The sequence below is a fragment of the Necator americanus genome, chromosome II (genome assembly GCF_031761385.1).
Source record: "Necator americanus strain Aroian chromosome II, whole genome shotgun sequence".
NCBI classification, from domain to species: Eukaryota; Metazoa; Nematoda; class Chromadorea; order Rhabditida; family Ancylostomatidae; genus Necator; species Necator americanus.
The window spans coordinates 29,160,824-29,183,816 of record NC_087372.1 but is presented as its reverse complement, the minus strand read 5'-3'; the positions used below and the strand labels follow the sequence as shown (position 1 = coordinate 29,183,816).

Here is a 22,993-nt window from a genome sequence, read left to right as displayed (position 1 = left end):
TATCGTAGTATTGAGCACAGTGACACTGAGCAATGAAACCATTTATTTACTTGAAAAAAAAACCAAAGCATACCGAGTAGCGCAATGTGCATAAACACAGCTTGTAGTTGAATAGAATTCAAACCCGTACTGTATGATTTCTCGGTGCTACACTTTAACAAAGGACATCCAAAAAGAAAACAGTAGAAATGAGGTTCTAGAACAATTTCCAAGCAAGCAATGTTAATACAGCTTGTTGACACATAATAAGTGGGTCAAAACATTCAGAAAACACTGTCGTTAGATAATCACTCGGGTCTATTAGTCTCTGCGAACTTTGGGGCTAGTCTGGATTTACGCGCACGACGTTCTTTATTAACTGTATTGGTGGCAGCTCGTGCTGATGTGGAAGAGACACTACTCACTGGAGTCATATCTGGCTCTCGTGACTGCAGCGACGAATTTACAAGATTATTCGGATGTTTCCCGCATCTTCTGCGACCTGGTTGTCTGCATGGAAGTATGACCTGGAATGCGAAGGAAGTTGAGATGAGAGTGAAATTTACAAGGAAAAAATTCTGCGAAGGATTATTGCGGCGGCTGTAGGGCAGTAATAAGAGGACAAGCTGCGCTTCTATAATCGATGGCAGTTCAAAGCCACCAGGGGCTAGCCAGGAGTTGAACAACAAAACGGCGTGAAGCTGGTGGAGCTGCGAAAGCACCAACCTTCCACGATTCTTTATTAACTATGATATCACGATAATCAGAGGAGGAGAGGACTCTCCATTACAGTAACGAATAAGGGTTTTTTTTTTTACTACTACTACTTTCCCTACAACGACATAATCCCAAGTGGGCAGAGTTGCACGAAAAAAGTATCAAAAAAAAAGAAGAAAGCAGCTTCGAGGAGCTTATTGGCGACCCCCTATCCGATAATCCTCCCGCAGATCCTCCGAAAACGTGTTGCGCTAGGAGTACGCATTAGCTTCAACACCGACTGTACGTTTTATCAAAAAAAAAAAGTTGAGTAATGAATAGTTACTGTTGCCCTGTACAATGGTAAAAATTTTTAGATTAGTCTTAGATACCACCTGCCCATCTTTATTTCTGTAAGACTATCTTGCAATTTATAAAGGGCAATTTATATTTGTACTTTATATTTATTTTTAATTCATATTTGTGCACTGTATTGTTACCGATGATGGCTTCAAGTCCGTAAGCTTAGGGCTGTTGTGTTGGCTGCTGGATCCAAAGAAGGAGTATCTCGATGGCTGCGGTCGGGTAGGATGAAACATAGGATTCGATACATAGTGACGATTCTGAAAAGTCCATAGCCTCATCGGAGTAAGGTTTCGCACTAAATGTAATTACCCTAACAAACCTGCATTAGAGGAGGTCTTCTCTGGAAAATTCCCCTGTTTGCCGGTGCTCCTCCACGCTGTACATTGGGACTGCAAACTACAGCTTCATTTTTTTTCATTACAAGATCCTCCTTTGCTTCAGGAAACAGTTTTTTTACAACCTATAAAGTGTCCTCATTAAGGATTGTGAATAATATGGACCTGTTCCAACATCACCTCCGGGTTTTCCTTTTGATTTCGAGTTGTTGGAAATAACTTTTTCAAAGCATTCGGAGGGGAACTGGTTTCAGGTTTATTATTGCAATAACTACTCGACAAAGCAGGAGTAAGACTACTCAGCACTGGCGGTATCGGCTAAACATTATTATTTAATGTGCAGTAAAGTGCAGTAAAAGAAAATGAAAACTAATACAAAAACTGATACTAATAGCTAACTAATACAAACTTTTCGGGTTCGTACCGTTTTTCCTTTTCCTGTTTTGAGGCCGAGCATACGATTCAGTTCATCTTCCATCTGCTCCTTCTGGAACAAATAACTAGAATAATGAGAGAAAATGAGTAAAATACATGCATTCTATTACGATCACAAAGATCTGTATTAAGTTCTAACTAAAATACGAAAGGCAACTTGACTTTCAAGGCAGCAGCAGGGATGCACAAAATCTTCGATATTGGGATCTCTACACGAGTAAATAGTGGTAGGCTGTAGTCCACAAATATGATAGTGCTCATGCTCAATTCCTTAACACTTTTTTCTCAAACAAATCCGGAAAAACTCATGTAGGATAGCCTTCGTGTTTCCATCTCTTCAACGATGTAACTTTTTACGGATGATAAAGTGAAGGATCCGTCCGCGCGTGGTGTGGATGGATTCTGTGACTTACTTGAGTTGCACTACTTCGGTCACGGACCGTGGAGAGCTCCGCGTTCTACCGCGTAATAAGTTGTATCGTTGAGTAGACGAAAACAGTCAGGGCTAGTACGAAAACTTTTTTCTGGATGAGTGAAGAGGAAGATAGCTCATGGTTCCTCTTCATTTACTCGTGAAGAGATTCCAACAGTGAAAATATCATGATATGCGACCCTTACATTAAAGGCATCCACGAATCTGAGGTGGTACGGATTTCAGGTGGAGTATTAGTATACGGGATAGTAGATTATGGATAGGAGGGTGATTGCGTCCATTTTTTCTAATTGCAGTAAAAAAACGGCCCGGAAGATACGGCTTCGGGCGTTCTGGCGCACTATTTTCCACAAGGAGTTCGACTGGAGCGCGCCAGCCTTGTGCACACGCCGCATCTTCCGGGCCGTTTTTTCCGGCAATTAAGAAGAAAAAGAGAATGCCTACTCTCCATAATCTACTATACCGTATAAGAATACTCCACCTGAAATCCGTACCACCTCAGATTCGTGAGGTGATGCCTTTAAGGTACCAGAGCCTAACAATCGCAAGATCGTTTGGTCTAATGATCTCATTTCACTGGGATGCTAGGCATTCAACTTTGTTGAAGAGTTGAGATTTCTGATAAGACATCAGCAATTAGCAGCTATTGCCACAGCCATTTACGCTGATAATTAATGAAGCATTCGTCTTGCTTGGGTAGATAAGGAAATGCAATGTTTGTTCAAAACCTTGGTTAACACACCGATATAGGCGCTGTATTGAGCGGTAGAGGCATACAAGAGCCGTCTCCTGTAGTTGTGTTCACAGTGGGAAGTTGAAGTAAAGTTCCAAAAGAAGAAGAAACAGTTTGTCCAGAAGAAAGATGTGTTGTAATGGTGGACGATGCGATCGCGATATCAGCAGGCTGAGCAGATCTTACTAAATGGAAATATGTGAGTGTGAGAAATGTACTCGGTCATCCACAAATAGCAAACCATGCAAATGAGAAAAGGAATGCAGAAAAGTCCAAAGATTCATATCATAACATATATGTATATCCATTTATACGTTTTATTATATATAACATAATATATAAATGTATGATATAAGATATGGCTAATGCTGTGAAGAAAATATTTTAATTAGCTTTCCGTGGGTTGCATCTTGAAATAGGTCGAAATATAGAGGGGCGCACACTTTTTTGTTTTCTTATTATTATTCTAAACAGTCACCTCACAACTAAACAAGCACTTCTTATCATGTGTAATTAAAGGCATCACCCCACGAATCTGAGGTGGCGCAGATTTCAGATGGAGTATTCGTATACGGGATGGGAGACTATGGAGAGGGGGTAATTCCGTCCATGCCTTCCTAATTGCCGTAAAAAAGGCCCGGAAGATGCGGCGCCGCACAAGGCTGGCGCGCTCCAGTCGAACTTCCTGTAGAAAATAGTGCGCCAAAACGCCTGAAGCCGTATCTTCCGAACCGTTTTTTACGGCAATTAGGAAGAAATGGACGGAATCACCCTACTCTCCGTAGTCTCCCACCCCGTATACGAATACTCCACCTGAAATCTGCATCACCTCAGATTCGTGGGGTGATGCATGTAAAGGTAGTGGTTATAAGTAACAGTACATACAAACATGGTCCGCAGCGATGAACCAAAAACTTAGTTTTTTCTTTTTAAAGGCTGCCTCTGTATTAAATTTTGTACGCAGTCTTGACTACATATTTTAAAATGCACCCTTCAACGACAGCAGTTTCTCAGCTAATTTGACGTGGACTAGATCATATAGCCAAAAAAGTCGTAAACTACCTGATCTTCACGAGAGCTAAGCAAAGAAAGAACAATCTCAAACATATTTTCTAACAAAATAAGCAGTAACGTCTTCGTATTCTTCAAAAACAAATTCTAAATGGGCCTAGTATCTCTGCAATGTTCAAAATCTTGAGAATGACTCCTACATTCCAAAGTGAAGGGAGGAACAATAAAAGGAGATAACATATCAGATTCGCTATGGTTAGAAACCTTTGTGAATACGAGTAGAATCGAACCTTTCACAGCTTCCTCCTTCTGAGGCTTTCTTGGCAGTAAAGAAAACGGAGCATCTTCGAAAGTAGATGTAAACGTTTCTGGCGTGCCCTTCTCCAACAACAAAATTGTACTGTTGATCGACACGTTTTAACAGTTGTTTATAATACCTTCAGTTTTGAAGAGACTGTCTCTTTCCCAGTCGTGAGTGATTTCGCAGTCCTCTGTTCGAGTCCGGCAGCATGACGACCTTTTCTCTCTTTTCCATAAGTGATATTTATGAGTGATGTTTTAGGTAAACAAGCACCACTGTTCATTGTTCCTCTATAATATAATTTATTATAAACGAATACCTAAGGAAAAGATGAGTTATGAGGAAAAGAAATAAATAGAACAATGACTTAAGATAGCAAGATAGCTGCTACAAACACCCGGAAAATGAATCCACCTTATCTTGTAACCGTTGTTGAATTCGTGATCAAATAATACATCCACTTTGCCTGGTAGAACTCCTACCACGGTCCCCTGTGAGCCAAAAGGAACAGGTCTCCCCTATAAAAAAGCATAATTTGAATAATACGAGAAATAAATGTGAAATCACCTGTATAGTGTACACGACACGATCCAACAATTGAAAATCGGCGTCTGGATCAGCACAACATTTGCCGTCATAGAGTTCTGCCTGAAGATGTTTGAATACCGTTCTTCTCTCATCAGATGTGAGCAATGGTAAATGAAATCAAAACCACTGACTCTGTAAAGAACGCCTGGATTGATGGCACATTTTCGGAATCCCCATCGTTTCTTTGGGACTTCGTTTATAGCATTTTCAATTTGTCCTGAAATATAACAAATATGTACAATGAGTGATGGCCAAGATGACGAATAACAACTACGGCGCAAACGAAATGTGAACTGTTGAAGAAACGGGTAAGTTGCAGAACCCATGAATGCATTGGTATTTCTTTGTGACAGGAGCTTACTCGTTCGTGAGCGAATTTTGATATTCATTCAGAATCAGGAGAGAAGATGAGAACTCTCCTTGTCGACTGTTTCAGAATAGAAAAGAGAAATCGTACAAGAACGAGCGCAACAGAAAAGTAAGTTCGGTGAATCAATAACCGGCTAAGAGACATTTCTGGTTCAAACTAAAACCACTGAGTTCCAACTTTCGTCGTCACAACAACGCTAGGCGCACTACCTGGCAGAATAGCTGACAAAAACTTACAAATTCCAGTAGAAAAAGGTGATAACGGTTGAAAACTACATCATACATGTAGTTGGCTCAAAACGACATGAAGCACGGACAGTTACGTAGGTGGCTGTGCTCGGGGTGGAGCGTAGCGGTTGGGATCGTGTGAGGATCTACCGCCATCTATCTCTGCAGTTTACCATGGTCCCACCTTCAACCGCTGTCTTCACCGCACCGCTTCGAGCGCGCAGCCGCAGCTGTCCGTGGTTTATGTCGTTTTGACCCGACTATATAAGTATATATTCCAAATATCAATCTAGAACGTGATAATATTGAAGGTTATGGAACCGCAAAGTGCTTTTAAAAGACGCATGAGTCACACTATCTCGTGAAGTAGAAAATTATGAAAACGGGAGGTAAAGTGCACGTCCATCAATCCCTATGGGAATGCGGCTTCGCGCTCCACTTTATTTGAGAATCGTTTGAAGTTTATTTACGCGTGTCCAGCCTTACAATGACTTTGGAGGCTAGCTGATGAATCAGGTCAATGTTCTTACCCTCTCAGATAGGTTTTGTGCAAGCTATGGACCTTGGATGTATGAACAGTTGGTTGGCGGATTCAATTCAAACTCCGATCAAGCGTGCAACTACAGCAGCATCTTTTACCAATTGCGACACACCCGTTCTAGATTGATGAGACAGTACTAATATTACAATGCAAGAGAAATGGAGAAGGATGTTCAGGAGTGCAGAGAAAGAGCTACCCTTCACACCTCTTATCACATCTTTACGAGGATTATTATCTACTTCAGACGGCTGAGATGTAAGCGAAACGCAACTTATTTAAAAGGTCATACCAATGATGAGACGATCAGCGTACTGTTTTCCACCTTCTTGTTTCTCCACGCCATTAGTAGGAACATTAGCAAGATATTCTTTTAGATCACTTACACGCTGCTGAAAAATGTCACAGTTGAATAAAGTAACTTTCATTTAGTTAGTAGTCATTGTGAGGAAAGCATTGAAAACATATTAGAATTACACTCTTCTTAGAGATTTCGCTCCCACGAAAGTTTGGACCAATACTTACTTTGCGCTTCTCCTCATTTGCCCACACGTCACTGGCTGAGTATGCATCATCAACGGTGTGTGATTTTTCCAAAAAAGCAAATAGATCGCGGAATCTAAACTGTCTGCTGAGTCGAATTCTTAAGAAGCAGTATACACTTAATCTTTATCTCTATTTTGATGGAATTCTCGACATCCATAATAGAGAACCAGTTCGTAGAAACAAAAAGTTAAGAGTAGACTTCTCAAAGAGTGAACACTTACTTGTTTCTGTAGCTATTCAGAAGCTGTACACAAAGTGTGGAGTACTGCCAATATCCGTTTTCAAGGCGCCGAGTGTAGTCGGGAACCTGTAATGCACGGAAACATCTTCCCGGAATTCGAAAATTACCAAAAAAAAAAAAAAAAAAAAAAAGAGAAATGATTATAAGCGTAAGAATCAATTTTACAAATGAATGCACACAACAGCTATCTAGCTATCTATAAGAGAGAGATCTATAAGAGCTACCCATAACTTCTTTGGGACTTTTATAGCACTGATAGATTTTAGAATGAGACATGTTTGGAAAGAATAAGAACGAATGCATATTTTGCATTCATTCTTATCCTTCTCAGGCTGCCTGTAATCACTGTCAAAGAGGAAAATTGTGCGTAAGTAACAGAAAACAGGTGTCGGTGCGCGTATACAAAAGTGGCATACTAAAGCTGCCCGTAGAGTTCACAGCCGCGCAGGCGGCGCCGCCCGCATGGCTCTACGGTTGCTGGGTATTGAGCGTTCACAGTCGTGACCCCAAGAACCACCTAACTGCAAACCAGCGGTAGTAAACTCTGCGGGCAGCCTAGCGCGCCTTTTAAGAACAAACGAATGGTCAGCTGGAATTGAGCGACGCTGTCTGACTATGGCCACGCTCATACATCTACACCCCGAATTCTATATTGTACCACACAAACCCGATATCGTCAATTTCGTAATACGCTGTCTTTAATCCTACCTCCTGATTTCTTTTGGATAACTTCAATGCCAGTCCAATGTTAATTTTTTCTTGCAACGCTGAAGTCCCATCCTCCTCTGCTTTCCGTTCAATAGTAAGAAATACTGTACCAGTTATACGTGATAATAGACGTCCGTCAACTGCAAAAGAAAAAAATAAAGAAAAAAAAAGACGAAGTTTAAACTCAACAGAATAGCCTATAAAAACGCTCAACCAAGACACCTCCAATTCTACGACCGGCATCGTAGCTGTTCATCCACTGCAAGCTCAAGGCTTCATAACTGCTTCGCAAAGCAGAAAGATCCACTGAAGGCCAGATGGACACCGTCAGTAGCACTCTACCTAGGATAAGTGTTCAATTAAGGACAATAAGAAGAGTATATACTATAAGAAGGTACCATGTAAATATTCTACATCAGAATAGAAAAATACGCAACTTTTCGCTTCAGCTCAAATATCTCCTCACATAAGTATAGGGAACTGTATTGTTCAAAAATCTGCAAAGCTCTACCTTTTGGATCCACGGTGTCCACGAGAGCTGGATACCCAAATCCTTCCCATGAAGGTAACATGGCGAAGACCTTGAAGGTAGAAGAAACATTTTAAGAAAAGAAGGAAAGAAAGAACATTTACAAACAAAACAACCTTCGAATGTTTCGGATATGCTTCAGAAATTGGAATATTTCGGAGGCTCGTTCCACTTTCAATGTTAACGTTCTAAAGCGAAGGATTTTTTGTTCAGAATATGCGCTCAAAGTGCATCAAGAAGAAAACGTATTAATTTACCGTTACAACCATAGGCAAGAGAACAGGAACGGTGGTATGAGATCCAGCCCACTGCTTCTGTGGATGGAGGAACCCATTTTCAAAGGAATAAGTCACTCCAACGAATCGACGCGCAAATACGATCGCATCAGCGTTCTTCACATCAATAGCAAATCGGGATAACATTCTTAAAAGCAGAACTTATGCGTCTAGATAACATAGAATTTCATATATTTATTTAAACAACGCAACTGCTAGCTTTACTAAATCTACTTCTACGTCATTAAACAAACCTCTCCTTCTGTGCATACAATGCAGATTTCATAACCTCTTGTTCATCGCCATCCAAAGCAATTGCAGTCACTTCGCCGGTTTTTTGACGTGTGTACTTATTACCTGCGGCCCAAAGCGAGTCCACCAATCCCAACTAAAGAGAAAAACTACCTTGGAAGAAATAGGCGTCAAACTAAGCCTACCTTTAAAATTGGCCAATCGATGCAGACTTCCTTGCCGATCAAATCTCCTGCTAGATCCAGCACCTCCTGGAATCAGATTAGTATTTTCTTACAGAACCGAAAGTTATAAAGTGGAGCATTGCAAATATTCTGGACACCTTTTCTAACTCCTTTCGTTTAACGATGGTCAGGACCATTGAAGGTCGTTTAGACTCTTGTTGGAACACTTTGACATTAACCTGAACAGAAAATGAAGGTATTACTAGTATTTTGCAAGTAGAATGTGGTATTCTACTTGCATTGGAGAATCAAGATGCGAAGAACTGCACCTGTTTGAGCTCTGCGGAATGAGGTAAGTGCTTCATGGTGGGAAACCCTGGGAAAAAGACGTCAAGTTTTACGTTTGGGAGCAGTCCCCATATAACCTGCTGTGGATCCAAATGGAATGTGTCTACTGGCAACGCGGTTTTCCTGCAAACAGAAATAAAAATATGATAATGCACAAAAAAACAGAAGGTAACTAACATTTCAGCGGCTTTATCTTTGAAGCTAAAAAGAAGAATCTTCCCAATGGAATTTCGTGCATTCTCCTCTGGTGTTAGTAGCGCTACCTGTAACAGTAGTAGTTTTGCAAATAAAGTTCTCCTTTGAGAATGAAAACTGAAATAAAACAATACTAACCTTACTCTGCACTGCAGAAAGAAGTCTCGCTTCGTCAATAAAGGGAATTAGTACTACAGCTTCCCAGTCGTTTTTCTTCCCGTTTAAATCAGTACGAAAGTCGGTCGGATAGAAATCAGCAATGGGAGACTCTTTACTACACATAAGATCCTGAAAAGTGATCCTGAAGAGAAATAGGTTGAATGTACATCGCATCGACTGACGTAGAAGTGTTGCGACGTTCGGAACAACTGATCTTACTTTTCTTGGCTACAAGTAATTTAATCCAACATCTTTTCACATGGGGTGATGCGAAATAAATGCAGAGACTAAGTACAGGCTTCCCTTAATACTATGTTTCTTACTGATCATTTCACTGATTAAAGACACCCGTTCATCAAATATAGGTGACAAAGTCCAGATATGGTAAAGATAAGAGGTTTGAAGAAGAATGTGGCTGGATTCTTTTGCTGTTTCTCTACTACCTCTAAGAAATTTGAGTTGATCTTTCTATCCACAGAGAGTACTCAGGTTAACGAGAAAAAAAATTTCTTCACCATATAACATCACTAGCACTGAAATGTGAAATGAAAGCTAATAACCTCTTCTACCATTTTTTCTTATTTCTTAAAGAAGTCATCATTCTTATTTCTTGAAGAAATCATCAGAAACCGAGTACAAATATTCTGGAAGCCAAAAAGAATGAATTGCCAAGTTCGAGAAATCCATAAAGGATGTTAACGTCCTTCTCGTTTCTCATTTGAGTTCATGGTATTTTGTTTATAAGTCTCTCCGAAGTGTGAGATGTCGATCTTGCGTAGCTCTCAGAAGGCAATTTACATGTCGCGTGACGTAGAGGGCGTTGGCCGAAATTGTTAAAAATTCAAATCTTTGCTTCATTAACGTTATAACTGGGTATCTGTTGTGTACAAAAAGAAATGTTCTCCCTGCTGGGGTTTTGAAATGACTGAGTAACAGGAATACGTAAACAAAATAAGGAGTAAAATAAAGATCCTACCCTGAACGGCGATGGAAGGCAATCAGCACTGGCAGAAGGAAGCACAGCTAACAGCTGTTCGAATGGCTTGAAGGGCTCACCTAGATCGAAACTCATATCCATATTTGAAAAGTCTACCACATCCGAAATATACGGAGAATAGTGATGAGGATAAAACCTAGAAAAATTTATGGATTGACTTTAATCCAATCGAGAAGGAAATAAAGGGAATAGCCATAGGAAATTTAAGCGTCCAACTTATTGAAACAAACCAATTCCATGACACACATCCCTTGTAGTAATAATGCAAATTCCACTGTATCGCTCTCACGTACCCTTCTGCTTGTTCGCGAAGCTCAGATTTGGTAATGTTTGCGTACCTTAGAAATACGAAAGATAAAAAATCTGATGAATTTGCAGGGTGCCTACGAAAGCTATCTTTAAGATTATTTTAATTTCAACATTCGCAAGGAATGTTCGCTCTGCTACACTTTAACTGTTAAGGATATCGGCAATTTCTAGAAGTTCTCTGTAAATGACATCAGACTTCATTAATATGTTTAGAAAGAAAACTTGACTTAAAAAAGACCACTTTAAAAAAGCTTGTCAAAGTGTAGCAATACCGTACTTCCTACTCTTCCTCTGATCTATCTGTTTGCAATTGAGTGAGACTAACCGTGCCTTATCATTGAAGGTAAATGGTAGTGGTCATTATTAGAGTATTTTTAAATATTCCGAGTTTCAGAACACTAATTGCACCTACTCCATTTTTTCACGATAATACAGACGTTTATGTCGTCGGAAAGAATTGCTGACCGTCTTTGTCCAACAGCTCTAGAATGGCGAAATCTTGGCCGAAGTTGTGCTGTTAATAACAAAATAGATCAAACCTCAACATTGTTCTCAAATTCTTTGTCATCCATTTCCTTCAGTTCAGCAGCCATAAGAGCATCACACAGTTCGCTTTCTCCTTCATCAACGTCAGGATCTAATAATCCCATAAATATGTGTTGAATGTCGTTCAGTTGCTGCTAAATTCGAGCGCACGAACCGGCATTTAGACGAGACAACAGCTCAGCAGCTGATTCGAGACCTCCATCGGGTAACTCCTCATCCAAATCATCGCTGTTTCTCTCCTCCTCATCACTACTGATAAAGGCAGCTTCATCATCAGAAGAAATGTCGGCAACATCTATAGCATCATCACTGGACTCAGCTGGCGACAGTTGCAATTCTTGGAGATCTTGTGTTTTCTAAGAAAGAATATAAAAAGAAAAACAATGAGAATGCAAGTATGTTCCTAAAAAAGATACGTTGAAGAGTCCGTGCGGGTCTCGTCCAGTCTTACTACGAAGAAAACTTTCGTCTTCCAGGGTTTGCAAAAAATGTCGCCGATCGTTAGCAGCAAATGCTTTCAGGAAAACTTCAAAGCGTTGTAAGTTAAGGATGCCTGACTCATTGATATAACCTGGAAATACATGGAAATGACTGTGACTGGCTAAAAGATTATTCAGGAATAAAGCACGTATAATACGTCACATTAAATTACGACCACTATAAAATAAAAATCGACGTGAGGTACTTTATGGAGGTTCGCTTCTTTACTATTGAAAGATTATTAATGCTTAGATAAAACAGAGAAACTGGGAGACGAACATACCTTCCAGGGTCGGCAGAACCTGAATGTAGGTTTGATAGAGTAGCGGAAGTGCATCATCATGAATATGAACATGTGGTAAGTGAGGAATGAAATCATTTCCAACAAGGAACCCCATTAAAACCCAGTCATCGATAACGCGTTCGACGTCATAAGGAAAAGGTAGTGAGGCCTAGAAATGGGTAATTCTTACTGACTTTGAAAAAAAAAACTGAAAAATCAAAAGTACTACCTTGAGAGGATGGAACTCCCAAGAAAGATATTCCCTTAGAAGAGAAAGATGAAGAAGATGGAAGTTAATCTGCGAAGGGTTCGTCCTGAAAAAAATTTTCTTCGTAAAATAATTCCGAAATACATAGGATGCGAGAACCTTTGAGGCGCTGCTCCGCTTTTCTTCGGAAGTGGTCGGTTAAATTTTACTTCTTCGCGTAAGAGAGAAAAGTGAGGCTCATGTGAACACATTCCAAGCATCAGCTGAAATTATTACAAACAACAGATATTTGGGCCACATATAGAAGAAAACAACAACGCACCAAGTCTGCATCTAGTCCGTACATACAATGACGAGTGTTTGGATCATAGCCATCCAAAGTCCTTTCGTGGCGGATAAAATCCATTATCTTGTGCTCACCTTCTCCGGGACACTACAATATCCATTTTTACAAATGTCTAAAACTTTAAACGCAATGATAAATAAATATTGGATTCAAACATGAGACTATCACGATAAAATAACCCTGTTACTCAACTTTCGCAGTACCTTTACCTCGAAAAATTATCCAAGTGCTCGCTTGTTGAAGAAACAGAAAATACACAGCTACAACTAACGAAAACCTTTCGACTTTGTTTTGATAGGTTACCAAATCACTTCATTGAAGAATACTACCGGATTCAAAAACAAAAAAGAAAAAAAAACTTGTGGACAAGAACGAGAAACTGGTGCTCAAAACTTACATCATGACCTGACAAATACACTCGTATGCCATGCCAAGCGGGGTCTTTCTCCACTTTAGTTCCCAACCATTTCGAAAGATCTCTATGTAGCTCTGCCATAAAGAGAGTGCCTGCAGAATATAGTTCTTATGGTAAATGACAGTTACGTAAATAACGCAAGAAGAAACGTGTTACAGGAAAGTATAATCTTTTTCAGAGAATTTATTCACGACTACGTCAACTACTTTTTTTGCAATCTACAGCGGGCTCGGACCTAAAAGTCACAGTAGAACAAATTACGGGGAAAATGTAGTTGGGGGCACTCAGTGGCTCTCCTATTTCTCAACGTTCTAATTTACTTTTTTCTCTTAGTAACCTTAGCTTACATGTGATCCTCTAAAACTAATGCTCAGGTCTTGGGACCCTGACTGATTTAGTTACTAACTTCCAGGAATTAGAGCGCGGTTGAGTGACTCCCCCAAACTACATTTTGCCCTAAATTCCTGCTGCAAACTATAAGCTTAAACGAGAAACCCAAGAGCAAGCAAATAAAAAGAAACGAAAAAGATCAAACGTTCCTATCAGCCTTAATAATCAAAGCATACAAAGCAACGAAACTCAGAATCAAACATGTGGTGGGTCATGACCGGGTTTCAATTATACATTTCAGTGGGTTTATACTAGGTTTGAAGCTTACTTCACTCAGGTTCCGTAGCCTTATTTTTTGAAAAATTTTGTACATTCACCGAAAATACGACTAACAGTAAGTTTTTTTTTAAGACTTCAAGACTCTAACTTATAAAATATATAAAATAAAATATAAAACATATATAAAAAAAAACCAAGAAGACCTGCCTGGAGTAATACAGTTGGAATCGAATCTCTTTTCTTCCGGCAACTCTTCACCTTTACGCAAATGAGCTTGAATCTGCTCTTCAGCTGTACGTGCGGACCTTTGATGAAGAAGAACGCTCTTTTAGAAAAGAATAGGAACACTCAAGAAACTAACATAAATCTCCTGGCACGTTGTTGATTCATTTTAGCTCTTGGAGCAACACCATCAACCGCCAAGAAGAATACTTTCTTCGGACGTATAATATTGAACAACTTCTGGAATAAATTGGATGCAATAATCGCCATAGTCTCCAGTTAGGAGAAATCTTCACATCAATGTATGCAAAAATATCGGTGAATATTTGCTCTTGTGATATCCTGAAGTGCACGTCGTCATCGTTTGGGTGAGAACAATTGTGGATGATTCCGTTCATATCCAGATAAAGATTATCAAACTCCGGAATCTGAAGGAAAAACTCAAAAAAATCGAAATCATATCGAAACCACGAATATAAGGGAAGGAACCTCAGTGTCGCTAATAACTTCACTCAAACAAGGATATCGTTCCGAAATCCATCTGTAAAACTTGGGCACACCCATATCTAAATGCTGCAAATCGTTCAGAAACATGGGGAATCGGAAGCGGATATAAAGGATGACAGAAAACACACACACAACACAGAAAAACACAGAAATCACTGAAGCGAGTATCAAGGTAAGCTGGGATGGAACAAAGGCGAACGGAAACAAAAATACGACGCGTCGAAAAAAAAAACAATGAGGGGGCGAAGACGATGTCGTACTCAAACTTCATCTTAACAATGAACAAAAGTTGTGTAGTTGCAGAACACTTCCAAAACTACGCTTGAAAGGACGCAACATTTCGTGTCTGTATAAGGACATCATGATAGTGGGTGGTTTTGTTTGCTTGGGTGCTTTTGTATGTGTCCGAACAAAAGAGGAGAATTCAAGAAGGGATGTGGCGTTCCAAACAACGGTTTTTGTGTTGCACCGACTTCGAACTGTACGCCCAAAAGATTTGGTCTATATAGGCGTCTAGTAATAAAAGACCCGAATCGTACAACGATGCAAATAGTGAAATTTTTTACCTGTTTATATTCTCATGGAAGCGTTAGGGCCAATCCTCCTTGTATCCAATCTGTTGCTGTGGGCAGCACAGTACTGCGGATCTTCCGGATAGTAGACTTCCATTCTTCTCTGACTTTTGCTTTCTGCCTGGCCTTAGGAAGATATAGACGTAGAGAATAAATTAATTTATAAGTGTTACATCCACATAGAACTGTTGGAAACGATGCATAAATTGCCTGAAGCCCCGATACCAGCGTATAGAGTTTCTGGTTGAAAGTTTCCTGATTCAAATTTTCTTCGTGCTCCAAAATCAGTTGCGATTACTCCTAAATGTCCACCATTTTCCGTGAACCAAATCAGTGGAGAAGTGAACGCAAGGACAACTAAAAGGAGAAACAAAGTAACTTTTAAAGTAACGAAAGGCCCAGTGAAAACCTGAATCTTCTTCAATTCGTTTCACGCAGGTATTTTTGGATGTCGATGGCGATCGTTGGACTTTTCATTGCCGAGCTCGTTTACGCCACAGGAGGGAATGAACGTTGGCATGCGGCAGATAAGGCAGAAAAAGTGGAGTCGACGTTATCTAACCAGATCGTTAGTGTTTGTATTAAGAGGAAACATATCTCACAGTTGCTTTTGTAGTGCACGGGAGGCACTCCACCTATATGGATCAAGTGAGGAAAAAAAGATCATCCAACTTTTTTGAATTACATCTTCATCTTCTTTAGTGTCAGGGATTCCAGAACTCTAACTTCAGCCATACTGTTTCAACAAATGCATGCATATATATGCATATATATCCATATATATTTGTTTATGCCTTCTTCCTTATCCAATCGCAGTGCAGGAAAGTGTGAGTTTACCTCTTGCTTTGTACGTGTAGGCTGCTTTAGGATTTGATTCAATCGATAGAAGTTATCCACTGAATCAATTGTGACATCTTCTCGTATGAAAATCATATGTAGAAGGCATTCCTTTTGATTTGCTCAATTTTTTGAGCACTTTCTTTTGGAAATCGAACTTCAGCTGCCTGCTCTGACTGGCAGGCATCCTACCGGTGAAGTCTGTGAGGAGTTGTAGTTTTAAACTGGAACACTCGAGCTTTAAAATGTATAATGTTTCAGGTGTACCATCAGTAAACAAACACGGCATGCAACTTCTTCTTCAGCCTCCTTTAGAGGCTACATATGAGAGCTTGATACTTCGAAGTCATCACCACAATAAATTGGGAAAATCTCTTCGTTCAATGAATCCTACTGTTTGGTGACTTCCTAGTTTTTCACAGAAGGCTTCCATCAGCGAGCCATGCATCAAACTAATCATCTGACATGCGCCCGAGTTCCACCCAAAAAGTATACAAAGAATGATCACGAAGCGGAAGTAGATTTGCCACCGCTTCGCCATCCATTTATTGAAAACTTAAGCAAGATGAATGCTATTCGAAACTAAGGAAAATCACGAGAAAGCAACTCAAAAGAAGCCTGGTTATCACAATTTTGCAACAGTCAATTTTGTGGTGCAAGTTTACCGTAACCCTGCCCTCTCGAAGCACACAGCGCCGTCGTCTATGTTATAGTGCCGCTACGTTCTTCTATCTTTCGGAGTGGATGTCATTCTTAGCACAGATATAGTAGAGTTGGCGGGTAGGAGTAATGCATTGCCCATTGAAAATCAGCAACCATTAGCTCAACCTCTTCGCTTCGAGCGCAGCCTTCTACGCAACTTCACCGAGCTTCACGACATTTTTACCCGACTATATACGAAGTTTAACGGTAAGAAAGTGTGGAGAGTCCGCAGGAGAAGTTTAACGGTAAGAAAGTGTGGAGAGCAATGCCTACTTTAAGAACTCACTACCTAGGATAGTCGTATACGCTAAAAAGTAGAACGAACAGACGTTAAAAAGTGGTTACATACTGCATTAAACTGAGAGAAACTGACTGACAAGTCAAGTTAAATAACCATCAGCCATCGCTTTGCCAATTGTGGGTTGTAATCTTTGCAGCAGTGTGGCAAGAAAGTCACTATCTTTTAATTTTTAATAAAGTGGCCTGTAGGTTTACTCATTTCTAGAAAAAGTGGAATGAGTGTTGTTATTCTCGTCGGCGAAGATGCTATTTTTCGTACGATGTGCAGAAAACCTCAGATATCCATCCTGGAATGTTCGTCATACCATTCAGAGACGGGTTGTTGAATTTCCCACGGTTGCTTTTATTTGTACTCTCACATCTGACTTATTATTGCAGAATCGGGAAGCTTATAGGATGTATTATCGCTCGACACAATTGGCCACGTCTTCTCAAGTGTGTGTTTGGAAAAAGTTTTGTTTAGTTTTCTTGATTTTCACCGACAGTTCGTCGCTGTTGCAATGCCAGGCTCTACCCTCGTCTGAATTGCTTATCGAGGTATCTTCAAGTCCTCCTTCACCGTCCGCCTCTGTTGAAAATTTCTGCATCCAGCCAGATAGCATTTTCCAACGATTATCTGAGATATTCTGCGGGAAATGTCGAACAAAGAAATCCTCTAATTCCCTTAAATATGACCGATGATATACCTTATCGGCCGTCTGATGTTATCTCCTGAAGCAAGCAGAGCCACTACGAGCAGATAGAAATCAGACTTTCATATCCTGTGCAGAACCTACCCGATCGGCGACGTCTCTACGCGCTTGAGCCAGTGTTCTTTCAAACAATGGATCGAGTCCATTCCAAGCAATCCCATTTCTTAAAAAAGGGCTGCTTAGTCTTCTCAGTGTTCCTCCTCGTACGAAATATTATGTTATGTTGTTGCTATGGGAATAAATAATACTATGAAAAGGATTTTCTTGTAAGACATCCGATGTTGATGTTTATATCACTAGCACTGTTCACCGGCACGCCTATTTAAATAAATATCTGGACCAGTCTAAATGATCAGTTCAGTCTATGCCACAATGACGAAAATCATAGAATTTCAATACATATAATATATATGTGAAAATATTAGATCATCATATGCGATCAGAACTAGACACAAATTCAAATGACATTCAATACAAACAAAAAAGATTTGGTAGAGTTCAGAGAGTAATTACAGTGTTTACAACAGTTCCCGCTTTAGCGAACATATGAAGGGTAACATCTGATATTCTCAGGAACTTAACAATGCTTCGATTGAGAACGAATTATTGCTTGGAGTTGTAGGCGGTGATGGTTTTGTAAACATGGAAAGATCGAGTTGACTAAATAGATGAGGAGCAAGAAGCATAAATGGATTCATAACTAAGGACGGATCAGGTTGTTGAAAAGCAGGCAATTGTGGCAGAGGGAAGCAGTTGTTGGGCAGCCAAGGCAATGTGGACACGAATGGCATTTTCGCTGGTGGTCCCTCGTCCTCTCCACATTCGTCGCGGATCTAAAGCAGATGTTTGTTTACTGCTTCGTTAATTTATCATTCGAGAATCGAACCAAATATTTTTTTCAGCCGTATCAATCATATCGGAACAACTTCAAGTTGCCCTGGAAAAAATAGAACAACTGCAGTAGGATCGCTAATTCTTCAACGCGAATTCGCGTCTTTTTCGTCTTCTGTTGAAGAAGGTCCTATAAAGGAAACACTTTCTTTTTTTATATAACTCGCCTCAGTTTCATATTTATTATTAGGACCTATACATGATTAGATTTGTGAGCGCGAGCTCTACCGATTGAATGTAATTGGAACTTTCAAGTCCTATCAAGGAAACACTTTTTGAAAAAATTATCTGCAGGTACACATTAACAAGGGAGTCCAAGATGATTGCGCCCTAAGTATATATGATTTTTGACGTGAACATATTATTTGAAAAGTGAAATGTTAGTCACATATTCGTAATCTACATACTATTGCGAACAGTTTGATACCTCTCATAGCTCTCATAATTCCATGACACTGAAGATTTCCTAAATTTCACTGAAGTGACATGTTTCAACTCCAGGAACAACTGACATTACCGGCTCAAAAATTATTTTCTTACAAAACCTGCAAGAAAACTATTTGTTCTAGGAGAACCTTATCTGTTGGTTTTCAGAATTTTCTGTTTTTTGCAGCTAAAATTACGACTTCGGTATTTTGGATTTTTTACTTTGATTTTTGACAATTTGTAAATCGCTGACAAATTAGGTTTGCCATCTGTCAGCACAATGCTATAAAGGCAGTCTTTCCTATAATTTTTTCCGATTTTTTCTGTAATATGTCTCAGCTGCGCTCAGTTCCGAACCTGCAAAGATATAAAACTTTCCATGTGTTTTCACAGAAAAATATTTTTAGAGATTTATTGGAAGTTTCTTCAGATATCAACTGCATAATTTTTTCAGAGGGAAGATATCTATTGAGTGGTGTCGATTTTAAAAGATTCTGCGTCTTTCAAATTTTCATCACAAACTACATACTTCAGCCTCTATGGAAAATTATTGACATCCACGCACGCCGACCCACCAAATACCTTAAGACACACATGGAGCTACGGCCGTATTGAGTCGGCTTGCCTGGACAATAATCCCTCATAGAGATTGACGCAGTTTGTGATGAAAATTTGAAAGATACAGAATTTTTTAAATCGACATCATCCAATAGATATCTTCTCTCTGAAAAAAACATGCAGTTGATATCTGAAGAAACTTCCAATAAATCTCTAAAAATATTTTCCTGTGAAAACAGATGAAAAGTTTTATATCTTTGCAGGTTCAGAACTGAGCGCAGCTGAGACATTACAGAAAAAATCGGAAAAATTATAGGAAAAGACTGGTTTTATAGCATTGTGCCGACGTAAACTTGTGTGTAAACTCGTAAACCGTAAACGATTTGCAAATTGTCAAAAATCAGAGTAGAAAATCCAAAATACCGATGTCGTAATTTTAGCTGCAAAAAAAAGAAAATCCTGTTGAGCTGGAAAACCAATAGATAAGGTTCTCCTAGAACAAATAGTTTTCTTGCAAGTTTTGTAAGAAAATAATTTTAGAGCCGGTAATGTCAGTTGTTCCTGGAGTTGAAACATGTTACTTTAGTCAAATTTACAAAATCCTCTTTGTCATGGAATTATAGTTGTAAGAGGTATCAAATTGTTTGCAATATTACGTAGATTACGAATATGTACTTATCATTTTACTTTTCGAAAAACTTGTTTACGTCAAAAAATCATATATCCTTGGGACGCAATCATCTTGGACTCAGCCTTGTTAATGTGTACCCGCAGGTAACTTTTTCAAAAAGTGTTCCCTTGATAGGACGCGAAAGTTCTATTTACACTCAATCGGTAGAGCTCCTGCTATTTATTGAAGTATCCAATAATAAGTGTGATCCTTAATAGGATTGAAAAAGTCTTGGATAAAGGACAGCCATGCGAGCAAGCAGGGTTTCGAAAAGGTTTCGATTCAGCACGATTGACCACATTCACACTGTTTCGAAACTCATCGAGGTATCACGAGAGTACAAGATGCCGCTCTGTCTCAGGTATCACGAGAGTACAAGATGCCTTCATCGACTTGAAGAAGGCCTTCGACTCAGCTGAGACGGAAGCGGTCGTGGAAGCCTTGGACAACCAAGGCGTCCCTACTCAGTATATTAAGGTACTTCGAGAGTTGTACAGTAACTTCACGACCGGAATTTCGCCATTCTACAAGAACATCATCATTGACGTGAAGAGGGGGGTCCGACAGGGTGATACAATTTCACCCAAAATATTCACAGCCACCCTCGAGAACGCAATGCGAAAGTTGGAATGGGACGACATGGGAGTGAAGATTGATGGTCGGCAGCTACACCATTTGCGCTTTGCTGATGACATCGTACTGATAACACCCAGCATCAGCCAAGCGGAACGAATGCTGACCGAATTCGACGAAACATGTGGATACATCGGTCTTCAGCTGAATCTACAAAAGATGATGTTCATGCGGAACGATGGGTCTCGGATGCCCCATTCACGCTCAACGGAACGAACACATCCGAATGCACCAGCTACGTTCATCTGGGTCGGGAACTGAACATGATGAACGACCTGACCCCCGAGCTGGGCAGGAGGAGACGAGCGGCTTGGGGAGCGTACAAGAGCATCGAGGATGTAGTGAAGAAGACCAGGAACACCCGGCTCCGTGCTCACCTCTTCAACACCACCGTACTTCCTGCTTTGACCTATGCTTCGGAAACCTGGGCATTTCGCAAGTAGGAAGAAAACGCGGTGAGCGTCATTGAACGCGCAATTGAGAGAGTGATGCTAGGAGTATCCCGTTTGAGCCGTGAGCGACTGGGTTCTCCGCGATATTAAGCGCACTACAGGAAGACCGCCGATGCGATGGTCAGATTTCTTCACGAAGTCCTTCAAAGAAAAATATGATGCTCTTTGTGTCCCACGCGAAAGAAAGAACCACTGGGCTACTCTGGCACACGATCGGGACAAATGACATCGGGAAGAATTACTGGCCCCCGCTCGACCAGTTCGAAGATCAACGGGAGTCAAGGTGATCAAGGAGATCTAATAATAAGAATCAAATTGAGGCGAGTTATGAAAAAAGATGAAAAAGACAGAGATTCGCATCTCTTTGTCTTTTTTTCATAACTCGCCTCATTAGAGGAATTAGCGATCCCACTGTATTACAGTAGAGTCAAAACGACATGAAGCACGCTGCAAGCGGTGCGGTCAGGCGTAGCGGTTACGATTGGGTGAGGATACCTGCTATCACCATTCATTGCTGCAGTTCGCGGTGGTCCCACCTCGATTCCAACCGCTATCTCCACCGCGCCGTTTCGAACACAATCGCTTGCACAATTGCACCGGGGTTCATGTTGTTTTGACCCGACTATATTATATTATTGTAAACAATAGATCTTCTATTCGAGATCTGCGTATTACGCTCCATTGTGCTTCTGATTAATTAACTTCAGCTCTATTCCTGGTTTGGAACCCATCAACTGCGCTACACTGTAGCGATCATCTGTACGCAGGGACCGCCATTTTGGATATTATCACGAATTTCTGCCGGACCATGTTTTTATCATACCTACAAATTAGGATCATAACTCGTATCGACTATGAAGGATTCTGCGGACACGGTGCACACTTTGTTTCTCATTTTTCTTCTCATTTGCTAAGAATTCGTTGGTGGGCGCTGTGAAAAATAATGATCAACGCGTTTGCTGAAGAAGGTAGAATGTGAGTGGTTATTAGTTCAGCGACTTTTGATGTCATAAAATGATATACAGCCCGGATAAAATGTCTCGATTTATTGCACATCTAGGCAAAGTCAAAGCTGTGCGGTCTTCAGTACTCATGGACGCTGTGAGCGTTTCATGGGGTTTTCTGTAATATATATGCTTTTCTCACAGCGAAGCGAATATTTTTGGAGATATCAAGCACACCGGGTGTCAGACCTCCGCTAACCGTCGGTTTCTTTTTTGTTACAAATTTCTTGTGTATATCTTTCATGCTATTTGTACGGAGCACAGAAAGGAAAGAAGGAAGTCACAACTAAGTGGCCAAGTCGTTTACAGAAATTTCAACTCCAGCAAGATATATTTCATATGGGGGAGATAGTGACTTTTATGACTGAGGAATTTTATGATTGATCATACTGATCGATTTTTAAAAGTGATGAAGAGCTTGAATCAAAAGAAAAGGAGGAATTCAAGAGGATTCACGACATGTAATATGTTAATATTATTTAGTTAATATTAGTACATGTAATGTAATATTAACTTTTTTCGTTACGAAGTTAAAGTAAGTTGGTTTCGAAAAATGTGAATGTAGAAGAACAAATATTGGGAATGGAATGAATATTCATTTTCAACGATATCTAAAGAGGATGGAATAGACTGAGCAGAAGGTCGCAGAGTCTAAAGAGCTCTTGAGTTTATGGCCCGAGAGTCCTCTGACAGCTAAACGATCCTTAAAAGTAATTTTTACGGCGTAAAACTTCTACCGCAATTTGAAATGAAGTGATTTGTTGTGTCCCCACTTCTCTATTGATTTTTTATTGCTAAAATTTTGCACCAGAAGAAAAGAAAGCAATGTATTGTGAATTATTCGCAAATAAGTTTCGGTTAGTGTATCCCAATAGTAGGGATTAGGACCACCACAAAGAGAATAT

General features: G+C 40.0%; 2 protein-coding genes across 3 annotated transcripts; one reads left to right on the top strand and one right to left on the bottom strand.

The window, feature by feature from the left end:
• Positions 1 to 287: 287 nt before the first annotated feature.
• On the bottom strand, positions 288 to 14,408 carry RB195_019847 (uncharacterized protein; the record flags this gene model as incomplete). Its single annotated transcript, XM_064187883.1, has 40 exons — positions 288 to 506; positions 1,176 to 1,298; positions 1,361 to 1,501; positions 1,557 to 1,694; positions 1,801 to 1,863; positions 2,987 to 3,162; positions 4,279 to 4,369; positions 4,426 to 4,579; positions 4,704 to 4,807; positions 4,857 to 4,937; positions 5,009 to 5,094; positions 6,305 to 6,404; positions 6,538 to 6,631; positions 6,780 to 6,865; positions 7,508 to 7,647; positions 7,730 to 7,849; positions 8,019 to 8,088; positions 8,153 to 8,224; positions 8,294 to 8,459; positions 8,566 to 8,699; positions 8,749 to 8,814; positions 8,886 to 8,966; positions 9,057 to 9,198; positions 9,253 to 9,338; positions 9,409 to 9,558; positions 10,406 to 10,562; positions 10,657 to 10,764; positions 11,148 to 11,218; positions 11,275 to 11,372; positions 11,436 to 11,637; positions 11,698 to 11,852; positions 12,045 to 12,213; positions 12,274 to 12,358; positions 12,412 to 12,515; positions 12,575 to 12,685; positions 12,996 to 13,105; positions 13,830 to 13,927; positions 13,984 to 14,084; positions 14,141 to 14,272; positions 14,334 to 14,408. 40 exons carry the CDS (start codon positions 14,406 to 14,408, stop codon positions 288 to 290), a joined length of 4,659 nt encoding a protein of 1,552 aa, XP_064043764.1.
• Positions 14,409 to 15,371: 963 nt separating this feature from the next.
• On the top strand, positions 15,372 to 20,893 carry RB195_019846 (uncharacterized protein; the record flags this gene model as incomplete). 2 transcript variants are annotated; one of them, XM_064187881.1, is made up of 4 exons in its annotated part: positions 15,378 to 15,491; positions 15,924 to 15,963; positions 16,022 to 16,160; positions 20,218 to 20,893. In XM_064187881.1, the coding sequence occupies 4 exons, from the start codon at positions 15,378 to 15,380 to the stop codon at positions 20,891 to 20,893; spliced, it is 969 nt and encodes a 322-aa protein (XP_064043763.1). The 2 variants fall into 2 exon arrangements, with proteins under 2 accessions (XP_064043762.1, XP_064043763.1); XM_064187882.1 differs by lacking the exons at positions 15,924 to 15,963; positions 16,022 to 16,160 and adding an exon at positions 18,028 to 18,085 and having other exon boundaries at positions 15,372 to 15,491; positions 20,361 to 20,893.
• Positions 20,894 to 22,993: the final 2,100 nt, after the last annotated feature.